Here is a 26561-nt window from a genome sequence, read left to right on the forward strand (position 1 = left end):
CGCTGTACCCCCCCAGAGCCGCCCCCATTTCTGAGCCCCTCCATCCTCGTCCGTGCCATTCCCCTCGCAGCGCAGATCACGCCCTTTCCCCGCCCCGCGCTCTCGCGCTGCTCTCCGGGATTTGTAGTCCCAGCCTCCCTCACCCCCCAGTACTTCATAACCCGGTGCCTCCATTTCCCAGCGCTCCCTGCGTAGCGCTCGCACCGATCACTGGGAGTTGTAGTCCAGACACCCAGGACACGCTGCTGTTGGCACGGCCTGCTGAACTACAGAGCCCGGCGTGCCACGCGCGGCGGCGGCGGCTGAGCGGCGGAGCGGGGAAGATGGCGGCGGCGGGCGCGGGGGCCGGGCCCGGGCCCGGCGCGGGACCCTCGGCCGGCGCCGGTGCGTCCAACCCGCGCAAGTTCAGCGAGAAGATCGCACTGCAGAAGCAGCGGCAGGCGGAGGAGACCGCGGCCTTCGAGGAGGTCATGATGGAGATCTGCTCCACACGGGTGAGGACGGGCCGCGCGCCGGATGCGCCGCGGGGCGGGGGGGGCCGGGGCGGAGGAGCCGTGAGGGGCTGGGGGGGACCGGGGCTGAGGGGGTGGGGACTGAGGGAATCGTGAGGGGCTGAGGGGGGTCTTGAGGACCTGGCGGGGGTCGTGATTTGGGGGGATCGTGAGGGGATGCGGGGGCGAGGGTGTGGGGTGGCTGGAGGGGTCGTGAGGGGATGGGGGGGCCTGTGAAGCATTTGGGGAGGGGGCTAAGAGGGGGCTAAGGAGGCTGCGAGGGTGTTGGGGGGGAGTTTGAGGGGTCGAGGGGTGCTCTGAAGGATTTGGGCTGGGGGTAGAAGGGTCCGGGAGGGCTGAGAAGGGTTTGGGGGTGTTGGAGGGGGCTGTGAGGATTTTGGGGAGGGGGTCCAGGGGGGCTCCGGGTGGATCCCGGCGTGTCCAGCGGAATCAGGGTGGGAAAAGGATCCCTGATCGCTGGGATCCCACCCCGTGTCCCCTCCGCGGAGCTCCGGGCTCTGTCCTTGTCCTCGGAGACCCTCGGGGGATGCTCAGGTTGGGCTTGTTGGGAGCTGGGAAAAGCAGGGATGGAATATCTGGGATAAATCCCACCCGGCAGCTCCGGGAAAGGCGAGTGCGGGGAACTCGGAGGGAATCGGGAAAACCGGGAATGCTCCAGATGTGGAGCTGGTCAGGAATTGCCTCCCGAAACCTGTGGGAATTTCCAACCATCCCGGCGTTTGGTGGGATTTGGTCCTTCCCGGCCCAAAGTGCAGGACGGAGGAGCGAGGGTGTGGAGTCCGGGGAGGCTCGTCCAGGGGATGGGGGCAGCGCCGACCCTGGGGAAATCCAGGGAATACTCAGCAGAGCTTCCAAAACCGGGAATTTTTGGCTTGGAGAGCCCCGTGGCTCCCGGCTCTGTGGGGAGCCGGGCTCTGGGATGTCACTGCCGCCGTCACAGGGACATCCTTGGGGAGTTTGGGGATGGGCTGGACTTTTCTGTCCCTTCCTGGGGAGTTTAGGAACGGGGTGGAGCATCCCCGGGTGCTTCCATCCGCAGGGATTTTGGGGCCGTGTTTGCAGAGCAAACAGCTGGTTAATGTGCAGCGGGGCTGTGCTGATCCCTGCCTGGAATCATTCCTCTGGGAATTCCTTCCCTCATCCCTGCCTGGAATCATTCCTCTGGGAATTCCTTCCCTCATCCCTGCATGGAATCATTCCTCCAGGAATCCACTCTGGGATGGCTCCTCTGGGAATTCCCTCCCCGATCCTTGCCTGGGATCATTCCTTTGGGAATTCACCCTCTGATCCCTGCCTGGAATCATTTATCTGAGAATTCCTTCCCTCATCCCTGCCTGGAATCATTCCTCCAGGAATCCACTCCCTGATCCCTCTTTGGAATCATTCCTCTGAGAATCCACTCCCTGATCCCTCTCTGGAATCATTCCTCTGAGAATCCACTCCCTGATCCTTCTCTGGAATCATTCCTCTGAGAATCCACTCCCTGATCCCTCTCTGGAATCATTCCTTTAGGAATCCACTCCCTGATCCCTCTCTGGGATGGCTCCTCTGGGAATTCCTCCTCTCATCCCTGCCTGATCAGTTCCCGGGTGGGATCCCCAGCCCCCCCCAGCTTTGCTCCGTGGTTCCTGGAGTTTTTCCCGGCTCTTTCAGAGCTGCTCCCAGGTTCCAGGCTCCCACAGGGATCCTGGCTCACAGCTCCATGCTCCATCCCAAGACCTTAAGCCCCAGCGCAGCTCTGGGCGCTAATCCCGCCAGCTGCTGCCTAAATCTCCTGGGTTTTTTGGGTTGTTTTCCTTGTTTTTCCCTCTGGATCTGGATTTCCACGGTTTTACGCTCAGGAATTCGGTGTTTCCCGTTTCTCAGCTGTTTTTTGGGCTTCAGCTTCTCTCTACCTGGGATTTCTCCAGGCACTGAGGAGCAACAATTCTTGGATTTATTTAGGGACCCCCGGCTCCAGAGGGACAGGGGATTCCTGTGGGTTCAGCCCAGGGAATTCCTCCCTCCCCGGGCACTGGGAGCAGGGAGGGGTGATCAGGGGAACCCTGCTCTGGCAGGATGGGGGGGTTGGCCCATGCCCTGCTGCTGGGGGGTGGTGGGGGCCGTTCCCTTTGCTGGGAATCCCAGCTCTCGGGTGTTTTCTGGGATCCCCTTATCTCCCGCCGTGCTTTGCTGTGACTCCTTCCACCGGCCTTGAGTCCCGCTCTGAGCTGGAATCTCCGGGGTGGCCTTGGGTGGATGAGGTGGAAAATCCCTCTGGATCTGACTCCAGAGCCTGTCTGGGACAGGGACAGCCAGGCTCAGCCTCTGCTCTGGGACTGTGGGATCCTCTTGGGATCCCGGCTCTCATCCATCCCACTCTGGATGTATGGGAAGGGCCCGGATCCACTGTGTCCCCCCTGAAGGGCAGCCTGGGTGTCCCAGGGGGTGCTGGACAGCCCAGGACGCCCCTGACGTGTCCCCCACGCCGTGTCCCCCCAGCTGCAGGCGCAGAAGCTGCGGCTGGCCCACAGCCGGGGGCCCTTCTACAGCGGCTCCCTGCCCAACGTCAACCAGATCGGCAGCGGCGTGCCCGACTTCCAGGTGACTCCAGGGGGCGTCTGGGGACACAGGGACGCTCCCCAATCCCTTCACCCACTCCCACGAAGGGGGGAGCTGGGGGTCCTGAGCCCTTCCTGGGTGGGCTCAGCCGTTCCCCCTCCCCTCAGGGCCCGTCCCCGCTGGATTCCACGCGGAGCACGCGGCACCACGGGCTGGTGGAGCGCGTGCAGCGGGACCCGCGCCGGATGATGTCCCCCCTGCGCCGCTACGTCCGCCAGATATCCTTTGTCCCGTGTCCCCAGCAGTGTCCCAGCCCTCCCGCCCTTCCCAGGGCATTCGGGAGCCCCCCTGCTCTCTGTGTGTCCCTTAACGTGCCCCCCACATCGACAGCTCTCCCTACGGACCCACGTACCTGTCACCACCACCTGAGCCCAGCTGGAGGAGGTGATTCCCTGCCTGCCCTGGATCCCTGGTGCCCATTCTCATCCCATTCTCATCCCATTCCCATCCCATTCCCATCCCTTTCTCATCCCATTCCCATCCCTTTCCCATCCCTTTTCCATCCCTTTCCCATCCCATTCCCATCCCTTTCCCATCCCTTTCCCAGCCTGTTCCCATCCCTTTCCCATCCCTTTCCCATCCCTTTCCCATCCCATTCCCATCCCTTTCCCATCCCTTTCCCAGCCTGTTCCCATCCCTTTCCCATCCCTTTCTCATCCCATTCCTATCCCTCTCCCATCCCTTCCCCATCCCTTCCCCATCCCTTTCCCATCCCTTTCCCATCCCTTTCCCATCCTGGAGGTTTGGGAGTGGCAGAGGCTCTGGCACAGGCAGCCAGAGCTGCCTGGGATTCCTGGGGATTCCTGGGATCTGGGATGGGGGCAGAGGGAAGCTGCTGCCTCTCAGATTCCAGGATTGTCCCACAAAGTGGGGGTTTGAGGGGGAATTTCATCCAGTAAGAGGAATCCCCAGGGACAGGTGACAAGTCCAAGCTGCAGCTCTGTCCCTGGAGTGTCTCTGTCCCAGTATGGCGTGTGACAGCCATGTCCTTGTCCCCAGTATGGCATGTGACAGCCGTGTCCCTGTCCCTGTTCCATCTCCCTGCCGTTCCCAGCCCTCCCAGGCAGGGAATGGGGTCCTGGATCACTGAGGGGTCCCTGCCTCCCCTGTAGCTCCTTGTTCCCCCCCCATTGCCTCCCCTGATCCCCTTTTCCCTCAGGACCATGCCCTGGAGCAATTTCCCCATGGAGAAAGGACATTTATTCCGGCTGCCCTCGGCTCTCAACAGGTAATGGATGCATTGATTCCGTTTTCTCCCCGTTCCCAAGCCAGGCTCCAGCCCTTTCTGCAGAGGAGGTGGCCCTGGACCCCCCTGGGGAGGAGGTGGCCCCTGACTCCCCCTCAGGGCCCCCCTCTGGAGGGGTCCCTTTGCTCCCCCGTGCCACAGCTGAACAATGTCCCTCTTTGTCCCTCGTCCCAGCCGCCTTTTCCCAGCCCTTCCCTGCCCTCCTCTGCCTTGCAACAACTCAGTGGGAACACCCTGGGTGCCCCCAGCCCCTAAAGGGTCCCCAGAGGGTCCCTGGGGGTCCCCCCATGCCGGGGGGTGGTGGAGGAGCCGGGAGCGGAGCCAGTCTGGGGGCACAGGGGGAGGGGGCACCAGGAGGGGTGTGGGGCTGGGCTGGGGGCTGTCAGTGGGGAGGGGGCTGTCGGTCAGTGGGGAGGGGGCCAGGCTGAGCCCGATCCAGGCAGCTCTCCCCATTCCCAGGACGAACTCGGATTCGGCGCTGCACACGAGCGTGATGAACCCCACGCCCCAGGACTCCTACCTGGGCCCCTCCCAGGCCGGGCCCCCCCCCGGCCGCCGAGCTGGTGAGCGCCCCCCGCTCCCCCTGAGGGGTCTGGGGGCTCCCAGGGCAGCTCCCCCTCCCCTCTGTGCTCCCCTCACCCTCCTGCTCCCCCACAGGTTTCCTGGACGGGGACTCAGACAGCAAAGGTGAGCATGGCACCCAGCTGGGTCCCTGGTGTGCTGAGTGTTGTGTTCTTCTCTTTCTCTGTGCTGGGGGGCTCTGAGTGAACCCCCCTGTGCCCCCTCCTCCTCCCACTGACCCCCCCCCTGCCCTTCCCAGTGTTTCTTTTCCAAGTGCCTCCCATCGAAGAGAACTTCGATGACAACAAGCACTCGCTGAAGCCCTGGGACACCAAGAAGGTGGGTGGGGACGTCCCCCCTGTGTCCCCCAGCCCTGTGGCCTGGCCTGGCCTCATTCCCATCCTTTGATCCCACAGCTCTCGTCCTCCTCGGCCCGGCCACGCTCCTGCGAGGTCCCGGGAATCCAGTGAGTGCTGGGGGAGGCTGGGATGGGGAGGGGGATCTCAGAGAGGGGCTGGGGGTGGGAAAGGGACACAGGGGGCACTGGGGGAGCCCCTCTCCTGCTCTGATCCTGTGTCTCTCCCCCCTGTCCCAGCATATTCCCGTCCCCGGATCAACCTGCCAACGTGCCCCTCATGCCCTCGGCCCTCAACACGGGGGGGTCCCTGCCCGACCTGACCACGCTGCACTTCCCATCCCCCCTGCCCACCCCCCTGGACCCTGAGGAGGCCCCGTACCCGCCCCTGAGCGGGGGCAGCAGCACCTCCAACCTGGCCACCACCATGACCCACCTGGGCATCAGCGGCAGCACCGGCGTCGGGCTGGGCTACGACCCCCCAGGTGAGCTGGGACCCCCTCCCTGCACCGGGGGCACACGGGGGGCCAGAGGGGGTCCCCAGGCTGGGAACTGCTCTGGGGGACACAGGAGCCTCGGCCAGTGTCCAGCAAACAGAGATGGGGACCCCTGGCCAGCGTGGGGGGACACAGACCACCCCCCACCCCCCCCCAGGAGGTGTCCTGGGGTCGCTGTGGCAGCTCCAGGGATCCCAGTCTGGGAGTGGGGTGGGGATGGCTCTGATGGATTTGGGGGTCCTGGGGGTGTGTGGGGGGAGCTCAGCTCCCACCTTGTTGCTCTATGGGGTCCAATGGCTTTGTAGGTCCCTGGGGGGAGCCCAGCTCCCACCTTGTTGCCCTATAGGGTCCATTGGTGTTGTGGGTCCCTGGGGGAAGCCCAGCTCTCATTCCCTGGGCTCTGACGGTGCCAGGGGTCTCACGGGGCTCTGGGAGGAGCCCATCTCCCACCCTGGTGCCCCCTCCTGCCGCTGTCCCCCTGCCCGGGGTGTGTGTCCGTCCCCGTGTCCGTCTCCATCGTTTTGTCCCCCCTCCATCCCCCGCCGTGCCCCCGGGGAGCCCCGCCCGGGCCGTCCCGGGGCTCGGGGCCGTGCTGGGGTAACGGTGCTCTCTGTTTTTGTCCCCACAGGACTCCCCTCACCTCTGCAGAGCTCCCTGAGTAACCCGTCCCTGCAGTCCTCCCTGAGCAATCCCAACCTCCAGGCCTCCCTGCGCAGCCCCTCCCTCCAGGCCTCCCTCAGCAACCCCTCGCTCCAGTCCTCCCACAGCAGCTCCTCCATCCCCTCCTCTCTCTCCAACCAGTCCCTGCCTTCCTCCCTGTCCTCCTCGCTCTCCAACCCCTCGCTGCCCACGTCCCCCCGCCCGCAGCCCCTCCAGTCCTCGCCCAGCAACCCCAGCCTGCCCTCGGGGCTGGGCGGCTCCTTCGCGGCCACCTCGCCCCGCCGGCGCGTCCCGCTCAGCCCCCTGTCCCTGCCCGTGGCCGGCGACTGCAGACGGCAGCACCCCAAACAGTTCTCACCAACAATGTCACCCACATTGTCCTCCATCACCCAGGTACGCATCGCCCCCGCTCCAGCGCCGCCGCCTCCTCTTCCTCGGCCTCCTCCTCCTCCTTTCCCCTTCCTCCTCTTCCTCCTCCTTTCCCCTTCCTTCTCCTCCTCCTTTCCCCTTCCTTCTCCTCCTCCTTTCCCCTTCCTTCTCCTCCTCCTCCTTTCCCCCTTTCCTTCTGCTCCTCCTTTCCCCCCTTCCTTCTCCTCTTCCTCTTTTCCCCTTCCTTCTCCTCCTCCTCCTCTCCCCTTCCTCCTTGTCCTCTTCCCCATCCTCCTTCTTCTCATCCTTCTTGAGTTCTTTCTCCTCTTTTTCTTCCTCCTCTTTCTCTTCTCTTTCTCCTCTTCCCCATCCTCGTCCTTGTCTTGGGCCTCGTCTTTGTCCTCTTCCTCCTCTTCCTCGTCCCCTTTTTCCTCCTTTCTCCTTCCTTCTCCTTCTCCTCATCTCCTTCCTCCTCGTCCTCTTCCCCATCCTTTCTCTTCTTTTTCTTCTTTCTCTTCTTCCCCACCCTTGTCCTTATCTTGGCCCTCCTCTCCCTCCTCTTTGTCCTGATTGTCCTCAACCTCCTCATCCTCCTCTTCCTCTCCTCTCCCCTCCTCCTGCCCTTCACTTCTTGTCTCGTTTCCATCCTCATCTCACCCACACCCCAGGGCCCCCCTCACTCCCACAGCCCCTCCCCATGCTCAGGGCCAGTGGGGGGGACCCCCGTGTCCCTTCCAGGGTCCCCCATGTCCCTTCCAGGGCCCCCCATGTCCCTTCCAGGGCCCCTCCCCTCACAGGGGTCCGGCTGCAGCCGTGGCTGTTTCGGGGGTCTCAGGGACGGCTCCTGCCGGCGCCGGGGGGGCTGGGGGAGCCCCCCACCCTCGGGGGGCGGTGCTGACGCCCCCCTCCCCCTGTTGTCTCCACAGGGCGTCCCCCTGGACACCAGCAAGCTGCCGGCGGAGCAGCGGCTGCCCCCGTACCCCTACGGGCAGCCGGGGATGCTGCTGGGCTCCCAGCCCCCCCCGAGGGCCCCCGCGCCCCCCCCGCGCCCCTACAACCCCCCCTACACCCCCGGGACCCCCCTGGGGCAGCCCCTGGCACAGCCCCACGGAGACTTCGGCCTGGGCAGCGTGAGTGGGGCACGGCGAGGGGGACGTGGGGACAGGGACACTCTGGGGGGACATGGGGACAGGGAGGGGGACATGGGGACAGGGACACTGGGGGGACATGGGGACAGGGACACTCTGGGGGGACATGGGGACATGGACACTGGGGGGATATGGGGACGGGGAGGGGGACAGGGGGACAGGGACACTCTGGGGGGACATGGGGACGGGGAGGGGGACGTGGGGACAGGGACCCATCAGGGGGGTGGGGAGGGGAACATGGGGATGGGGGACCCTGCATTGGGGACATGGGGATGGGGACCTGTCAGGAGGGTCCTTTTGGGGTGGATATGGGGTCAGGGGGGTAAGGGGGACATGGGGGTGGGGACCCTGCATGGGGGACATGGGGACCCTCTGGGTGGGTCACTGGGGGAGAGATGGGGTCAGGGCACCCTCTGTGGGGGTCTCACCTCCCTCTGGGGGGGTCTCACCTCCTGTGTCCCCCCCCCCCCTGCAGCTGGAGCAGTTCGGGATCGGGGAGAGCCCCCCCGGGAACAGCGGAGGCTTCCCCGAGGATTTGGGGGGGGCCCTGAGTTACCCCCCGAGCGAGGGGGGCTACGACCCCCCCGGCCTGAGCCGCCCAAACCTGAGCAACTGCAGCCGCCACGGCCCCATCCCCAACATCATCTTCACAGGTGGGGGGGCTGGGGGGGTCCTGGGGGTCTCTGGGGGTCTGTGGGGTGTCACAGCTGGGGGGGGCTGGGGGGAGAGCCTGGAGGGGCTGGGGATCTCTGGGGTGTCACAGGAAGTTGGGTGGGCAGGGGGCTCTGTGGGGTGTCCCAGGGCTCTCTGGGGTGTCCCGGGTGTCTCTGGGGTGTCACAGGGGCTCCGTGAGGTGTCCCGGGGGTCTCTGGGGTGTCCCGGGGGTCTCTGGGGTGTCCCGGGGGTCTCTGGGGTGTCCCAGGGGTCTCTGGGGTGTCCCGGGGGGTCTCTGGGTTGTCCTGGGGCTCTCTGGGGTGTCACAGGGGCTCCGTGGGGTGTCCTGGGGCTCTCTGGGGTGTCCCGGGGGTCTCTGGGGTGTCCCGGGGCTCTCTGGGGTGTCCTGGGCTCTCTGGGGTGTCCCGGGGGTCTCTGGGGTGTCACAGGGGCTCCGTGGGGTGTCCTGGGGCTCTCTGGGGTGTCCCGGGGCTCTCTGGGCTGTCCCGGGGCTCTCTGGGCTGTCACAGAGGGTTTGTCCCTGCTGACCCCCGTGTCCCCCCCACCCTTCCCCGCAGGCGATTCCCCCCCCGGGCTGTCCAAGGAGATCGCCACGGCTCTGGCGGGGGTCCCGGGCTTCGAGGTGGAGGGGGGGTCTCTGGGGGGGCTGGGGGGGCTGGAGGAGGAGCTGCGCATCGAGCCGCTGACGCTGGACGGGCTGAGCATGCTGAGCGACCCCTGCGCGCTGCTCACCGACCCCGCCGTCGAGGATTCCTTCCGCTCCGACCGCCTCCAGTGAGCCCGGGGCGGCCCCGGGGCCGCGCCCCCCCCGCCATCCCCGCCCCCGGGGCCGCCCCCCGGCCCCGCCGCCCGCTGCGCTCCCGCTGAAAGGCCGGGACAGCACCGGGAATGCACCGGGACAGCACCGGGAATGCACCGGGAATGCACCGGGAGGGGCGGGAACGGGCGGCCCAAACCCGGCTGGAGGGAGCTGCGACCCCCCCCAGTCCCAGAAAAATGGGCGGGGGGCTCCGTCCGGACCCCCCAAACTGTTGCTGTCAAGGGCTGCGACCGCCTCCAGTGAGTCTGGGGGGGTCCGTGCCAAGCCCCCTCCCCAGTTCCCGCTCTGGGAATTGGCCCCACCTGTCACCATCATCCCAGGAAAATCCTGGAAAAGTGGGGAGGGGGCTCCAGCCGCGGCTCTCAAGGGCTCCTTCTGCTCCTTCCGAGGCTGGGGGGGGGTCCCCAGCACCCCCCAGTTCCTCTCCCCCCAGCTCCCACCGGGTTCTGTTCTCCAGGAAAACCCTGGGACCACCTTGGGGTGGGGAAAGCTGGGGAGGGGGAGACAATCCAGGCACCCCCCCCCAAACATCCTGGGGGGTTCCACCCAGCGCCCCCTCCTCTAATTCCCACCACCCCCAGACCCCACCTGGCACCGAACCCCGGGAAATTTTGGGGAGGGGGCTGCAATCCAGCACCCCCGGGTGGGGCTGTACATAACCCTGTAGGTAGAGACCCCCGGGGGGGGCTCGGGGGGGCCGCTTCTGCCTTTATTTTATCATTTTTCCGGCTAATCATCATGTTTAAGGAGAAATCCCGCTCCCCCCTCCCCAATATGTACCCCCAGCCCCCCTCCCCAAATTACCCAGCTGCCGGGGACGTGTAGAAAGCACTTGTAACTTTGCCCCCCGCCCCCCTCCCCAAAATTGGGGGGCCCGTCCGCGGGTGGGGGGCCCTGGGCCCCCCCCGGAGGGAGCCAGAGTGATTTATTATTATTATTATTTTTTAAAATATATTCTATGTTAATTAAATCCCCCCCCTCCTGCTGGCGTGTGGTTGATTTTGGGGGGGTTAAAAGGGGGGGTTCAGATCCCCTCCCCCCTCAGTTTCTAGTTTCTGGGGGATTTGGGGGACGGGGTTCTGAGGATTTTGGGGAGGGGGCTCTGAGGATTTTGGGGGCGTTCTGAGGATTTTGGGGGAAGTTCTGAGGATTTTGTGGAGGGGTTCTGAGGATTTTGGGGCAGGGTTCTGAGGATTTTAGGGAGGGGGTTCCGAGGATTTTGGGGGAAGTTCTGAGGATTTTGGGGAGGGGTTCTGAGGATTTCAGGGGAATTCTGAGGATTTTGGGGAGGGGTTCTGAGGATTTTGGGGAGGGGTTCTGAGGATTTTGGGGAGGGGGTTCTGAGGATTTTCTGAGGGTTTCGGGGGGTTCTGAGTTTTTGGGGCGGGGGGCGGTGTCCCCCGGTCGGTCCCCCGAGTCCTCCGCGCCGCCAGGGGGCGCCGTGGCGGGCGGGCGCCGGGCGGGCGCGCGGTCGCGGCCCAGCGGAGCCCAAAGACGCGGCCCCGGCCCGGCCCGGCCCGGCCCGCAGGTACCGGGAGGTGGGGGGGGGGACGGGGACACACCCGGGAGGGGCCGGGCCGGGGGTCCCGCGGGGGCTGCAGGGCCGGGTCTGGGCTCGGGGAAGGCCCTGGGCCGCATGTGGGGGAGTCACCGGGAGGGGGGACACGGGGATGCGGACCCCGCCGGGGGGGCCAGCGGGGCGGCCACGGGGATGGGGAACCCTCCGGAGGCGCCACCGGGAGGGACACGGGGACAGAGGATCCTCCGGGGGGTCACCGGGGGGGACACAGGGATGGGGGACCCCCGCAGGCCCTCGGCGGGAGGTGACCCCCAGGCAGGGCTGTCGCTGTCCCTGTCACTGTCCCCGGGGCTGTCGCCGCCCGTCTGAGGGGGTGTCACCGCTGGCACCCCTCGGTGCAGCGACCGCGACCTCCGTACCGGGGCTGCCCTCCCGGGGTCACGGTGCCACCCCGCTGCCCCTGGGGGTGTCCGCGGTGGGGTCGCGGCTGTGTGGCCCCCCCGGTGTGGCGGGGCCGGGGTGACGTGCGCGGCCCGGGCCTGGCGCCGCTTCCTTCCCCTTTCCTGCTGCCCCCGTTCTCCGGCTCCGCCGCTCCCCGTGGGCAAACCGGGGGTGCCACGGGCACCGAAGGGGACTGGGGACACCGGGCGGACTCCGGAGACCGGGGGGACTTTGGGCACCGGGTGTGCTGCTGGGGCCCGGCGGCGCTGGGGACAGCGAGGGGGCACAGAAGGGAGCGGGTCCCCAAAGCGAACCGGGGGTGCCTCGGGCTGGGGGTTCCGTCCTCTCTCCGGCCACTACCGAGGGGATCTGCCCGTGCTCGGGGGTGGCTGGAGGCTCTGGGGGGTCCCCATGTCCCGCGGCGTGACCGGAAAACTCCTCCCTTCCCTTCCCTTCCCGTCGCCGGCGGGGGTGGCGGCATCATCGGCCGTGTCCCCGCAGATGCTGTGACAGCCATGTCGGACGAGAAGCCCCCGCAGCTCGTGGATTATTTCGTGGTGGCCGGGCTGGCGGAGGGGTCGCGGGCGCTGGAGGAGGAGCAGCAGCCGCGGCCGGCGCGGCCCGGGGAGCCCATCACGGACGTGGCCGTGATCATCCGCTCGCAGGGCGAGGAGGTGCCCCAGGGCTTCACCTGCATCGAGACCAGCACGTCCGGCCACCCCGTGGACCTCAACGCGGGGCTGCTCAACAACCCCCAGATGTTCCTGTGCTACAAACGAGGGCGGGACAAACCCCCCCTGATCGAGCTGGGGTGAGTGGGGGGCGCCCGAGTCCTGCTCTGGGTCACAGCAGCCCCGGGGAAGAGTTTGGGAAACTGGGAAAGAACCTGGAAGGGGAAGAGTTTGGGAAGCTGGGAAATAACCAGGAGAGGGAAGAGTTTGGGAAAATGGGAAAGAACCCAGAGGGGGAAGAGTTTGGGAAACTGGGAAATAACCAGGAGAGGGAAGAGTTTGGGAAGCTGGGAAGGACCTGGAGTGGGAAGAGTTTGGGAAGCTGGGAAATAACCAGGAGGGGGAAGAGTTTGGGAAGCTGGGAAGGACCCCAGAGGTGCTGCTGGCAGCTCCTGGGGTTCCCCTCACCCCTCTCCCTGGGGTGGTGTTCACGGGGGTCTTAGGATGAGGGAAGAGATGAGAATGTTGATTTTATGTTTCAGAAGGCTTGGTTTATTATTTTATGATATATATTATATTAAAACTATACTAAAAAAATAGAAAAAGGGATTTCTTCGGACAGCTAGCTAAGAATAGAAACAGAATGATAACAAAGGCTTGAACTGACTGAGACAGTCAAAACAGCTGGACTGTGATTGGCCATTAATTAGAAACAACCCCATGAGACCAATCCCAGACCCACCTGTTGCGTCCCACAGCAGCAGACAACCATTTTTTACATTTTGTTCCTGAGGCCTCTCAGCTTCTCAGCAGAAACAACCCCAAGGAAAGGATTTTTCATAAAACCCCTTCTGTGACACTCCCACCCCCTCAGGGTGCACTATGAGGGCAAGGACCGGCCCAAGCCGGGGTACCAGATCCTGGACACGACCCCCTACAGCCGCTCTGCCAACCTGGCCTCGGGCTCCCCAGGCCACCAGCGCACGTTCCTGACGTTCCGGCGCGCGGCCGAGCCCCCCGGGCACCACACGCTGGGGGTCACCGACATCTGCCTGGTGATGCCCAGCAAGGGAGAGAGCACCCCCCACACCTTCTGCCGCGTGGACAAGAACCTCAACACCAGCATGGTGCGTTTGGGGGGGTCCCTCTCATCGCTCTGGTGCTGCCCAGCCCGCGCTGAGCCCCAAATCCCTCCTTGCAGTGGGGCCCCGCGTTGTTCCTGTGCTACAAGATCGCCGTGGCCAAGGACAACACGCTGGTCTACGAGGCAGGTGGGGACCTGGGGCTGGGGGTTTTGGGGCCTCGCAGGGGGAGCCAGAGTTGTTTATTGTCACAATTATTTTATTATTTTATTTTGTGTTTGTTTTGTCCAGCTGGTGTGGGGCTGATTTGGGGGAGGCGCGGGAGCTCCTGGGTCTCCTCAGGGGGGTTTGGGGAGCACAAGGTGGGGCCCTTCAGCCGCCCCAGCACCCCTGGGGGGGCCTTGCCAGGCTTTTGGGACTGGAGTCACTTGCTGGGGAGGGGGGACAATGGGGTTCCTTACTGGGAAGTGTGGTGTCCCTTACTGGGGTGACAGTGGAGTCCCTTACTGGGGTGACAATGGGGTCTCTTGGAAAGTGTGATATCCCTTACTGGGGTGACACTGGGGTCCCTTACTGGGGTGACACTGGCGTCTCTTACTGGGGTTGGGGGCAGTTTTGTTTCCTGTTGGGGGGAAGTTTTGGGGGGTGATTTTGTGGAGCTATGGGCACACACCCGGCTGCCCCCTCCTCACTGGGGTGGGTGAGATGACCTGGGGCGCTGATCCCAGTGTCTGGTGTCCACGTGTCCGGCTGTCCGTGTGTCCGTGCAGGGCTGCTGAGCCGCTACCCCGAGCAGGACAGTGAGTCCTTCCCTCTGCCCGAGTCGGTGCCCGTGTTCTGCCTGCCCATGGGGGCCACCATCGAGAGCTGGCCCGTGGGCACCAAGTACCCCCTGCCCGTCTTCTCCACCTTCGTCCTCACCGGCGCCTCGGGGGACAAGGCACGGCAGGACAGGGGGCTCGGGGGGGTGGGATGGGGGTCCCCAGTGCCATGGGAGGGGTTGGGTGCCCACAGCACCCACAGCCTTGTGGGACCAGGATCCCAGTGCCAGGGGTTCCCATCCCTCGTGGGACCAGGATCCCTGTGCCATGGGTTCCTGGCTCTGTGGATCCTTGTGCCTGGGGTTCCCATCCCTCGTGGCACAGGGATCCTGATGCCTGGAGTTCCTGGCACTGTGGGCCCGGGATCCCTGTGCCAAGAGTTCCCATCCCTCATGGGCCTGGGATCCCCAGTGCAGGGGTGCCCATCCCTCATGGGACAGGGATCCTGGTGCCAGAGCTTCCTGGTGCTGTGGGCTCAGGATTTCTGGTGCCAGGGGTTCCCATCCCTCATGGGTCCAGGATCGCAGTGCCAGGGGTTCCCATCCCTCATGGGCCCAGGATCCCAGTGCCAGGGGTTCCCATCTGTCATGGGCCCAGGATTGCAGTGCCAGGGGTTCCCATCCCTCGTGGGCCCAGGATTGCAGTGCCAGGGGTTCCCATCCCTCATGGGCCCAGGATTGCAGTGCCAGGGGTTCCCATCTGTCATGGGCCCAGGATTGCAGTGCCAGGGGTTCCCATCCCTCGTGGGCCCAGGATTGCAGTGCCAGGGGTTCCCATCCCTCATGGGCCCAGGATCCCAGTGCCAGGGGTTCCCATCTGTCATGGGCCCAGGATTGCAGTGCCAGGGGTTCCCATCTGTCATGGGCCCAGGATTGCAGTGCCAGGGGTTCCCATCTGTCATGGGCCCAGGATTGCAGTGCCAGGGGTTCCCATCCCTCATGGGCCCAGGATCGCAGTGCCAGGGGTGCCCTGACAGCCCGGGGTGCCCCGCAGGTGTACGGCGCCGCCATCCAGTTCCACGAGGCGTTTCCCCGGGAGCGGCTGTCGGAGGCGCAGGCGCTGCGCCTGGGGCTGCTCAGCGTGGTGGACCGGCGGCCGGTGCCCGGGCGCTCGCTGCACACCCGCAAGAGCATCTGCGTGCTGTCCCACTGGCCCTTCTTCGACGTCTTCCGCAAGTTCCTCATGTTCATCTACCGCTACTCCATCTCGGGCCCCCACGTGCTGCCCCTGGAGACGTGAGCGGGGTCCGGGGGGGGCTCCGGGGGGGACGGGGGCCCGCGGCCACCCCCGCGCTGACGGGGCCGCTCCGCCCGCAGGCACATCTCCCACTTCATGCACAACGTGCCCTTCCCGTCCCCGCAGCGCCCGCGGATCCTGGTCCAGGTGAGTCACCTGGGGAGGGGGTGACCGTCCCACCCCATCCTATCCCATCCCATCCCATCCCTTTCCATCCCATCCCATCCCATCCCAGCCCATCCCATCCCAGCTCAGTGTGTCCCTGTGTCCCCCACCACCACGTCCGTGTGTCCCTGCAGATGTCCCCCTATGACAGCCTGCTGCTGTGCCGGCCCGTGTCCTCCCCGCTGCCCCTCAGGTAGGACTGGGGGGTGCTGTTGGGAGGGGGGACAGGTGGGGAGGGGGCTGTGGGTGACCAGGTGATGTCCCCACCCTCAGCGGGGCCAGTTTCCTGACGCTGCTGCAGAACCTGGGCCCCGACAACGCGGTGGCGCTGCTGGTGGCCGTCCTCACCGAGCAGAAGCTGCTCATCCACTCCCTGCGCCCCGATGTCCTGACCAGCGTGGGTGAAGCCCTGGTGGCGGTGAGTGACCGCAGGGGACACTGCAGGGACACTGAGGGGACGTGCCACCATGGGGCTGGGGACCTGCTGTGCTGGGGATCCTGGTCCCACAGCGCTGGGGACGTGTGGCACTGGGGATTGATGTCCCTCAGCAATGGGATCGCTGTCCCTCAGCACTGGGGACCTGTGGCACTGGAATTGCTGTCCCTCAGTGCTGGGGACCTGTGGCACTGGGGATCCTGGTCCCACAGTGCTGGGGACCTGTGGCACTGGGGATTGATGTCCCTCAGCAATGGGATCGCTGTCCCTCAGCACTGGGGACCTGTGGCACTGGAATTTCTGTCCCTCAGCACTGGGGACCTGTGGCACTGGGATCGCTGTCCCTCAGCACTGGGGACCTGTGGCACTGGGATTGCTGTCCCTCAGTGCTGGGATTGCTGTCCCTCAGCACTGGGGACCTGTGGCACTGGGGATTGCTGTCCCTCAGCACTGGGGATCCCTGTCCTGTGGTGTTGGGAGCACTGATCCCATAGTGCTGGGGATGTGCCATGGAGATCTCCCTGCCACAGTGCTGGGCATCCCCATTTTGTGCTGCTGGGGACCCTGATCCCACAGGACTGGGCATCCCGCTCCCAAGCCATTGGTGATCCCGGTCCCACAGCTCTGGAGACCCCACCCCGCGGCGCCGGGCCCCCCATCCCGCCTGGCGGGGGCCCTGCGGCGCTGACCACCCTCGTCCTGTCCCCAGATGATCTTCCCCCTGCGCTGGCAGTGCCCCTACATCCCGCTGTGCCCGCTGGCGCTGGCTGACGTGCTGTGTGCCCCCGTGCCCTTCATTGTAGGCATCCACTCCAGCTACTTCGACCTCTACGAGCCCCCCCGCGACGTCATCTTCGTCGACCTGGACACCAACACCATTTTCCAGTGAGTGTCCCCAGGGCTGGGGGCGGGTAGGGGGTCCCAGGGGGTCCCGGGGGTCCCGCCCTGCCCTCGTGCCTGTGTCCCCAGGAGCGAGGAGCGGAAGCTGCTGTCGCCCCGCGCGCTGCCCCGCCGGCCCTGCAAGGTGCTGCTGGCCTCGCTGCACAGCCTGTCCCAGCAGCTGGATGAGCGTGAGTGGGGGGCCTGGGGCTGGCCTGGGGGGTCTGGGGGATCTGGGGGATCTGGGGGTCACCACAACCCCCAGCTCTGCTGTTATCATGGAACTGCCCAAACTGAGAGGGACCCACTGGGGTCAGAAGCCACCCTGAATTCCCCCCCTGCCTGGGAGCATTTCCCAAGCAGGATCAGAGCTGTGGCTTCACTCCCTCATTCCCTGGGCGTTGCTTCCCAACTGACCCCACCCCTGGGGCTTTGCAGCCGTAGGAGACTTGTCCAGCTGAGTGTCCCTGGCCGCGACCCTGTCCCATCCGTGTCCCCAGTGCCAACACTGTCAAATCCATGTCCCCAGTGCCAACACTGTCCCATCCGTGTCCCCAGTGCCAACCCTGTCCCATCCCTGTCCCCGGTACCCACCCTGTCCCATCCCTGTCCCCAGCACTGACCCTGTCCCATCCCTGTCCCCAGTGCCAACCCTGTCCCATCCCTGTCCCCAGCACTGACCCTGTCCCATCCCTGTCCCCAGTGCCAACCCTGTCCCATCGCTGTCCCCAGCACTGACCCTGTCCCGTCGTGTCCCCGCAGTGCTGAGTGCGCCGGGCGAGGAGGAGCCCCCGGAGCTGGTTCTGAGTGACGCGGAGGCGGCGGGGGCGCGGCGGGCGCAGCTGGAGCTGGAGGCCCGGGCGGCCTTCCTGCGCTTCATGGCCTGTGCCCTGCGCGGGTACCGCTCCTTCCTGCGGCCCATCGCGCCCGCGCCCGCCCCGGCCGGCCGCGACGCCGGCAGCCTCTTCGCGCTCCAGGGTGAGCGGGGGACTGGGGTGCTGGGGGGGACACGCAGGGTGTGGGAACATGAGTTCTGTGCTGTCCTGTCCGGCTGGTTCTAGCTTGTCTTTGTCCCATCCTGTCCTGTGCATCCCATCTCATCCCACTGATCCCATCCCATTCCCATTCCTGTTCCCATCCCATCCTGCACCCCATTGTGCCTGCCCCGGCCGGCTGCAACACCGGCAGCCTCTTCGCCCTCTAGGGAGAGCGGGGCATTGGGGTGCTGGGGGGGACATGGCGGGGTGTCCTTGTGAGTTCTGTGCTGTCCTGTCCGGCTGGTTCCTGCTCATCTTCGTCCCGTCCCATCCCATCCCATCCCGTCCCATCCCGTCCCATCCCATCCCATCCCATCCCATCCCATCCCATCCCATCCCATCCCATCCCATCCCATCCCGTCCCATCCCATCCCATCCCATCCCGTGCATCCCATCCTTTGTATCCCATCCCATCCTGTGCATCCCATCCCATCTGGTGCTTCCCATCCTGTGCATCCCATCCCATTCCGTCCTGTACATCCCATTGATCCCATCTCATTCCCGTTCCCATCCCATCCCATCGATCCCATCCTGTGCATCCCATCCCATCCTCTACATCCCATCCCATCCCGTCCCATCCCATCCCATCCCATTGATCCCATGCCACCCCAATGCCCCCTTCGTGTCCCCTTTGTGTCCCCAGGGTTCCTGCGCTCCCGCGAGCGGGCGTACCAGCGTTTCTATGGGCAGCTGCTGCGCACGCAGCTCTTCACGCAGTTCATCGAGGACTGCTCCTTCGCCAGCGACCGCGAGCCCTGCCTCGAGTTCTTCGACACCTGCGTCGACAAGGTGTGTCCCTGTGTCCCTTGTGTGTCCCCTCTGTGTCCCTTGCTCCCTGCCTTGAGTTCTTTGACACCTGCGTCGACAAGGTCTGTCCCTGTGTCCCCTCTGCATGTCCCTTGTGTGTCCCTTGCTCCCTGCCTTGAGTTCTTCGACAGCTGTGTCCACAAGGTGTGTCCCTGTGTCCCCTCTGTGTCCCCTCTGCGTGTCCCTTGTGTGTCCCTCACACCCTGCCTTGAGTTCCTCACACCTGTGTCCCCTTTGTGTCCCTTGTGTGTCCCTTGCTCCCCACCTTGAGTTCCCAAGGTGTGTCCCTGTGTCCCCTCTGTGTGTCCTTCACTCCCTGCCTTGAGTTCCTCACAGGTGTCCCCAAGGTGTGTCCCCCTTGCGTGTCCCTTGTGTGTCACTCACTCCCTGCCTCAAGTTCCTCACAGGTGTCCCCAAGGTGTGTCCCTGTGTCCTTTCTGTGTGTCCCTGTGTCCCCTCCGCGTGTCCCTGTGTCCCCTCCGTGTGTCTCTGTGTCCCCTCTGTGTGTCCCTGTGTCCTTTCTGTGTGTCCCTGTGTCCCCTCCGTGTGTCCCTGTGTCCCCTCCGTGTGTCCCTGTGTCCTTTCTGTGTGTCTCTGTGTCCCCTCCATGTGTCCCTGTGTCCCCTCCGTCCCCCTGCTGACCCCGCCGCCCCTCCAGGTGCAGGTGGACCTGGAGAAGCCCGAGGACACGCCCCTGATGGAGCTGGACGACCCCCGTGGTGGGGAGCACACGGTGTTCATCACCCCCCCGGAGCAGCCGGCGGGGCCCGACGGGGCCGAGCCCCCCGCGCGCTACAGGTGAGACCCCCGGGCCCCTCCCTGGGTGTCCCCCTCCCCAAACCCCCCTCACCTGTGCCCCCCACACCCAGGTATGACGGGTTCCCCACGCTGCGCCCGGAGCTGCTGGAGCCCCCCCGGGACCCTCTGGTGGCTCAGCTGTGCCAGGCCAGGAGCAGCGCCCCGAGCAGCCCCGCGCCACGGCGCACCAAGCAGGTGAGGGACAGCACCTGGGCACGGCTGCTGGGACACCTGGGCAGGTGGGACAGCACCTGGCTAAGTGTCCCTGTGAGCTGTGCCACCTGTGAGATGGCAACAACACTCACACAGGTGCCCCTGAGCTGTGCCACCCGAACAGGTGCCCAGCTGGGACAGCACCCGCACAGGTGTCTCTGAGTTGTGCCACCTGGCCAGGTGCCCAGCTGGGCACGGCACTGAGGGCTCAGCTCCCATTCCCTGACTGTCCCCTGGTGTCCCCAGGAGATGAAGGTGGCCCAGCGGGTGGCCCAGAAGTCGTCGGCGGTGCCCGAGCTGTGGGCACGGTGCCTGCTGGGGCACTGCTACGGCCTCTGGTTCCTGTACCTGCCCACGCAGGTGCGCGCTGCCCCTGCCAAGCTGCGGGCGCTGCAGCTGGCCTACGACGTGCTGCGCAAGATGGAGCAGCACAAGGTGGTGCTGCCCGACGAGGTGGGTCAGGTCCTGCCCCAGAACCTGCAGGAAAAAGGGGCAGCTGCTGTGGGGTGGCACTGATGGGGTCAGTGGGGCTGGAGGATGAGGGAAACGGGAAACTGTGGTTGGTGTCCAGTGCTGGGTCCAGTGTCCAGTGCTGGGTCCAGTGTCCAGGGCTGGGTCCAGTTCTCTGGCCAGGAGGGACTTGGAGGGGCTGGAGCAGCAGGAGAGGGGAATGGAGAATTCCTGAGGGAGCTGGAAAGGGGCTCAGCCCTTTTCAGGGGGACCTGGTGGCTCTGCACAGCTCCTGCCAGGAGGGGACAGCCAGGGGATGGGTCAGGCTCTGCTCCCAGGGAACGGGGACAGGATGAGAGCTGGGCCAGGGGAGCCTCAGGGTGGATATTTGGGAAAATTCCTCCTGAAGAAACTGGTCAGGCTTTGGAAGGGCTGCCCAGGGCGGTGTCTGAGGAGTCCTGGGCATTGGTGTCCAGCTGGGGATTGGCACAGCTTGTGCTGCTGGGGCTCTGTGGCATCCTGAGGCCGGAGGGGTGCCCGGGGTGCCCCCCAGGCTGACGGGGAGGTGCCCCCCAGGTGTGCTACCGCATCCTGATGCAGCTGTGCGGGCAGTACGGCGAGCCCGTGCTGTCCGTGCGCGTCCTGCTGGAGATGAAGCGCGCCGGCATCGTCCCCAACACCGTCACCTACGGCTACTACAACAAGGTGACACGGAGGGGACGCCCTGGGGGGGGTGCTGGGGGTCCCCTGGCCACCCCTAACCCCCCCTGCGCCCCCCCGGCAGGCGGTGCTGGAGAGCAAATGGCCGGCGGGGACGCAGGGGGGGCGCTTGCGCTGGGCCAAGCTGCGGAACGTGGTGCTGGGGGCGGCGCAGTTCCGGCAGCCCCTGAGGCAGAGGCAGCGCCAGAGAGCGGCTGGAGACCCCCCTGGTGAGGGCACGGGGGGCACAGAGGGGGTGGCACCACACTCACCACACCTGGGCCCTCTCAGGTGACTGAGACCCCCCTGGTGAGGGCACGGGGGGCACAGAGGGGGTGGCACCACACTCACCACACCTGGGCCCCCTGTGGGTGATTGAGCCCCTCTGAGCATCTCCAGGGCATGCGGGAGACCCGGTGATTGTCCCCTGTCCCCTCCTGTCCCCTCCCTGTGTTGGGGGGGTGTTATGGGGGTTGTTAACACCCCCTTGTCCCCCTCAGGTGACTGAGCCCCCCCCAGCCCACCCACTCACACTCACACTCACACCCCCTGATCGAGCCCCCCTGAGCATCTCCAGGGCATGCGGGAGACCCCGGTGATTGTCCCCTGTCCCCCTCTTGTCACCCCCCTGGGGCGGGGGGGGGATGTTATGGGGGTCGTTGACACCCCCTTGTCCTCCCCAGGTGACTGAGCCCCCCCAGGGGTGGGATCTGCTGTCCCTGACCCCTCTGTCCCCCGCCATGGTTGGGGGCTGCTGTGCTGACCCCTCTGTCCCTGACCCCTCTGTTCTGTCCCCCCCCCAGGTGACCGTGCCCCCCCCGCCCCGCGCCCCCCCCTGCACCGCCAGACCACCTGGGCGGGCCGGAGCCTCCGGGACCCGGTGCCGGCCCCGCGGCTCGTCAAGAGCGGCAGCCTCAGTTTCCCCGCCCGCACCGAGGCGGGGGCGGCCCGGGAGGGTCCCGGGGAGCCCCCCCTGCTCCCGGTGACCCCCACCCCGCCGCCCCCTCCCCACCGCCCGCGGGGCCCCCCCGGCTCGGCCGACGGGAGCCTCTCGGACATCGCCACCGACGACAGCGGCGGCGACGAGGGGCCCGGGGGGGGGGGTCCCGGTGGTGCCGGGGGTGGGGGTCCCGGGGGGGTGACCCCGCGCCGGGGCTTGGCGGCCAAGCTGCAGCAGCTGCTGTCCCCCGGTAAGCGCCCCCCGCGCCCCTCGGAGCCCCCCCGGGAGCCCGGGGGTCGCCGGGGGTCGGAGCACCGGGACGGGGACCCCCCCACCTCACGGCGCAGCCCCGCCGGGACCCTGCTGCGGCCCCGGGAGCGCCCCGAGTCCACGGCCTCCGAGGTACCGTGTCTGTCCGTCTGTCCGTCCGTCTGTCTGTCCATCCGTCTGTCCAGCCGCCCCCCCTGACCCCCGTGTGTCCCCCGTCTCTCCCCAGAGCTCGGTGTCCCTGGGCAGTGAACTGGACCTGTCCGATGCCTCGGGGGGCAGCAGCGGCGCCCCCAAAGCCTCAGGGGAGCCCTGCACGGACGGGGGGGCGGGGACGGAGCCCCCCGGCCTGGAGGTGGGAAATGGGGGGGGGGCAGAGATGAGATTTGGGGGGCACAGCCGAGGTTTGGGGGACAGAGCTGGGCTTTGGGTGGCAGATCTGGGGTCTGGGGGTCAGAGCTGAGGTTTGGGGGGTCAGAGCTCGGGTTTAGGGGGGCAGAGCCCAGGTTTAGGGGGCACGGCTGCCTTTGGGGTCAGAGTGAGCCGTGCCCGCAGGTGCTGCTGTCCAGCTGCTCGCGCTGCCCGGGCTGTGCCGCGCTCGTGTTCGATGAGGAGCTCATGGCCGGCTGGACCTCGGACGACTCCAACCTCAACACCTCGTGCCCCTTCTGCTCCCGCTCCTTCGTGCCCTTCCTGAGCATCGAGATCCGCGACCTCCGGCGGCCCCCCAGGTGCCACCCCCGGGGACACCCCCAGGGACCCCCACTGCCCTCCCCATGTCCCCAAGGTGTCCCCAACCCCCCTCTTTGCTCCCCACCATTCCCCCCATCCATCCATCCATGGATCCATCCATCCATCATCCATCCATCATCCATCATCCATGGATCCATCATCCATCCATCATCCATCCATCCATCATCCATCCATCCATCCATCCATGGATCCATCCATGGATCCATCCATCCATCCATCCATCATCCATCCATCCATCCATCCGTCCATCCATCCATCATCCATCCATCCATCCATCATCCATCCATCCATCCATCCGTCCATCCATCCATCATCCATCCATCCATCCATCCATCCATCATCCATCCATCCATCCGTCCGTCCATCCATCATCCATCCGTCCATCCATCCATCCATCTATCCATCATCCATCCCTCCATCCATCATCCATCCATCCATCCATCCATCATCCATCCATCCATCCATCCATCCATCCATCATCCATCCATCCATCCACCATCCATCATCCATCCATCCATCATCCATCCATCCATCATCCATCCATCCATCCATCCATCCATCCATCCATCCATCCATCCATCCATCCATCCATCCATCATCCACCATCCATCCATCCATCCATCATCCATCCATCATCCATCCATCCATCATCCATCCATCCATCCATCCATCCATCCATCCATCCATCCATCCATCCATCCATCCATCCATCATCCACCATCCATCCATCCATCCATCATCCATCCATCATCCATCCATCCATCCATCCATCCATCCATCCATCCATCCATCCATCCATCCATCCATCCATCATCCACCATCCATCCATCCATCCATCATCCATCCATCATCCATCCATCATCCATCCATCCATCCATCCATCCATCCATCCATCCATCCCTCCATCCATCATCCATCCATCCATCCATCCATCATCCATCCATCCATCATCCATCCATCCATCATCCATCCATCCATCATCCATCCATCATCCATCCATCCATCCATCATCCATCCATCATCCATCCATCCATCCATCCATCCATCCATCCATCCACCATCCATCCATCCATCCATCATCCATCCATCATCCATCCATCCATCCATCCATCCATCCATCCATCCATCCATCCATCCATCCATCCATCCATCCATCATCCATCCATCCATCATCCATCCATCATCCATCCATCCATCCATCCATCCATCCACCCTTTGGGGGTTCCCCGGTGCCCCCCATTACTCTGACCCCCCTGTCTGTCCCGCAGCCCCCCCCCGGTGCCCCCCTCCCCACAGGGGCCGGTGCTCAGTGACCGCCGGCGCTGCCTGGAGCTGGACGGGACCCCCGAGACCCCCGGGACCCCCGGGCTGTGCAACGGCTGCGCCGAGACCCCGGTACTGGGGGGGACTGGGAATGGGGGGGGCTGGGAATGGTGGGGTGGGGTCCCTCATCCCTGAAATTGAGGTTGGGACAGTCCCAGCCAGGATTTGGGGTCACCGCGGGTGCTTTGGTGGTTCTGGGCTGGGCAGGGGGTCCCAAGTGTGTCCCCCCCAAATTCTCACGTCCTGGTGCATTCTAGGGGGTCCCTCCCCTCTAATTTGGGGCTTGCCCCCCATTCCCAGGTCTGGACAGGGGGTGCTCCCAGGTCCCGGAGTGTTCCAGGGATGGGCAGAGGTTGTCCCCCCCTCCCAGTCCGGGTGTCCCCATCGTGTCCCCCCCTAATCCAGGTGTCCCCATCGTGTCCCCCCCTCCCAATCCGGGTGTCCCCATCGTGTCCCCCTCCCAATCCGGGTGTCCCCATTGTGTCCCCCCCTAATCCGGGTGTCCCCATTGTGTCCCCCTGCCTAATCTGGGTGTCCCCATCGTGTGTCCCCCCCTGCAGCCCCCGTGGCGCCGGGAGCGCGTGGCCTTTGCCTACCTGAGCCCCCTGGTGCTGCGCAAGGAGCTCGAGAGCCTGGTGGAGAACGAGGGCGGGGAGCTGCTGGCGCGGCCCGAGCTGGTGGACAAACACCCCATCATCTACTGGAACCTGCTCTGGTTCTTCCAGCGCCTGGCGCTGCCCAGCCAGCTGCCCCTGCTGCTGCTGGGCTCCCAGCACGCCCCCCCGGACCCACAGGTGCGTTTGGGGGGCTCTGGGGAGTTCTGGGAGGGCTCTGGTGGGGATCTTGGGGTGTCTGGGGGGTCCTTGGTAGTCCTGACCCCCCCCCCCATCGTGCAGCCCCCCGAGCCCTCCCGTGTCCGTGTGAGGCTCCTGTGGGATGTGCTGAGCCCCGACCCCGAGAGCTGCCCCCCCCTCTACGTGATCTGGAGGCTGCACAGTGAGAACAGGGACTGGGATTGGGGAGATTGGGATATGGGAATGGGGGTGTGGGATATGGGATTGGGGTGTGGGATTTGGGGGGTGGGATTGGGGATATGGGGAAGGGGATATGGGATTGTGGCTGGGATTTGGGGTGGAGGATTGGATTTGGGGTATGGGGATATGGGATTGGGGATGTTGGAATGGGGACATGGGATTGGGAGATGTGGGGATGGGGTAAACGGGGGGATGGAAGGAGGAGGGGAATGGCCAAGAGCAAAGAGGGGAATCGGGGACACCTTGGGGACACTGGGCTCACCTTTGGGGTCCCCCAGGTGACAATCCTGGGGATTTGGGGACACTGGGGTCACATTTTGGGGTCCCTCAGGTAACATCCCCCCCCGGCTGCACCCCTGGGGCCCCCCGGCCCCCCCGTTCTCGCTGCCCTTCCTGGAGGCCCTGCTGAGCCATGTGGGGCTCAATGAGGTGCACAAAGCCATTGGGCTCTTCCTGGAGACCCTGGCGGACCCCAAAGCCCCCCGCACCCTGCACAGGTACGGACACACCCCCAAATTCTAACCCCCCCCCCCCAAATTCCCCCCAAATCTCCCCAAAACCCCCTCAAATTCCCCCCAAATCCCCCCTCCCTGTCCCCTCCTGCAGGAGCATTTACCGGGAGCTGCTGTTCCTGACGCTGGCGGCGCTGGGCCGGGAGCACACGGACATCGGTACGGGGGGCACGGGGGTGACATTGGGGGTGGCACAGAGGGACACGGGGGTGGCACAGAGGGACACGGTGGGTCTGGGGGGCTCGGAGGGCCATGGGGTGCTCAGGGTGTGTCCGGGGGGGGGGTACACAGGGGAGGGTCCGGGGGTGTCCGTGCTGACCCCCGCGTGTCCCCCCCAGCCGCCTTTGACCGCCGGTACCGTTCGGCGCTGGCCAAGCTGGGCGGGGCCCCGGGCCGGGACGAGCTGCGGCGGCGGCGGGCGCAGCCCCCGAGCGCCAGAGCCTCCGAGTGCCGCCGGTGCTTCGGGGCGCCCCCCGAGTGCTGAGAGACCCCCGGGACCGACACCGGCACAGGGAACCCCCCAGGAGGAGATGGGAACGACCCCCCCCGGGCACCCCCAAAGTGTGTGTGGGGGGGCGAGATGGGGAAGGGACCCCCCCCCCGCCAGGACCCTCCTCAAATACGCCAGGGACCCCCAGGACCCCCCTCACATCTTTCAAGGTGGGGAAAGGACCCCCAGGAACCCCTCAAATACTCCAGGAGGCAGAAGGGACCCCCCAGGATCCCCCTCAAATGCTCCAGGGTGGGGAGAAAGGACCCCAGGCACCCCAGGCTCACGACGGGTTTTATAAGTCAGTGTTAATATATTTTTATTTATTTATTCAGCCTCCCCCAGAGTGAGAGCGCGGGTGGGACAGGCAGGGGCCGCTCTGGGGGGGTTCCCCCTCCTCATTTCTGTCCCGGGGGGGTTTGGGGGTGCCAGGGCAGCTGGGGGGGCTCTGGGTTTGTGCCCCCCGGGGGGATTTGGGGCCATTGGGGGGTTCGGTGGCCACTGGGGGGGGTTCGGGGCCGCCCCCTCCCCTCGCACTGTGCAA

The 26561-nt window shown here is 65.6% G+C and overlaps 2 protein-coding genes across 2 annotated transcripts; both read left to right on the forward strand.

The window, feature by feature from the left end:
* The first annotated feature begins 323 nt into the window (after positions 1–323).
* Positions 324–9454, forward strand: CRTC2 (CREB regulated transcription coactivator 2). The gene is made up of 14 exons (XM_066568300.1): positions 324–494; positions 2994–3095; positions 3221–3331; positions 3436–3497; positions 4273–4341; positions 4819–4922; positions 5017–5046; positions 5180–5259; positions 5337–5386; positions 5516–5760; positions 6401–6825; positions 7728–7931; positions 8425–8602; positions 9182–9454. Exons 1-14 carry the CDS (start codon positions 324–326, stop codon positions 9400–9402), a joined length of 2052 nt encoding a protein of 683 aa, XP_066424397.1. The 3' UTR covers positions 9403–9454.
* Positions 9455–10919: 1465 nt separating this feature from the next.
* DENND4B (DENN domain containing 4B) lies at positions 10920–26424 on the forward strand. The gene is made up of 27 exons (XM_066568235.1): positions 10920–10972; positions 11906–12215; positions 12950–13202; positions 13277–13346; positions 13928–14097; positions 14972–15213; positions 15295–15361; positions 15514–15572; positions 15653–15797; positions 16525–16700; positions 16785–16885; positions 17457–17672; positions 18375–18520; positions 19197–19336; positions 19408–19531; positions 19796–20002; positions 20576–20704; positions 20784–20928; positions 21502–22040; positions 22135–22260; positions 22461–22636; positions 23927–24053; positions 24542–24775; positions 24878–24977; positions 25347–25512; positions 25622–25686; positions 25866–26424. Exons 2-27 carry the CDS (start codon positions 11920–11922, stop codon positions 26009–26011), a joined length of 4365 nt encoding a protein of 1454 aa, XP_066424332.1. The 5' UTR covers positions 10920–10972; positions 11906–11919; the 3' UTR covers positions 26012–26424.
* Positions 26425–26561: the final 137 nt, after the last annotated feature.

The sequence above is a fragment of the Molothrus aeneus genome, chromosome 31 (genome assembly GCF_037042795.1).
Source record: "Molothrus aeneus isolate 106 chromosome 31, BPBGC_Maene_1.0, whole genome shotgun sequence".
In the NCBI taxonomy this organism is placed as follows: domain Eukaryota; kingdom Metazoa; phylum Chordata; class Aves; order Passeriformes; family Icteridae; genus Molothrus; species Molothrus aeneus.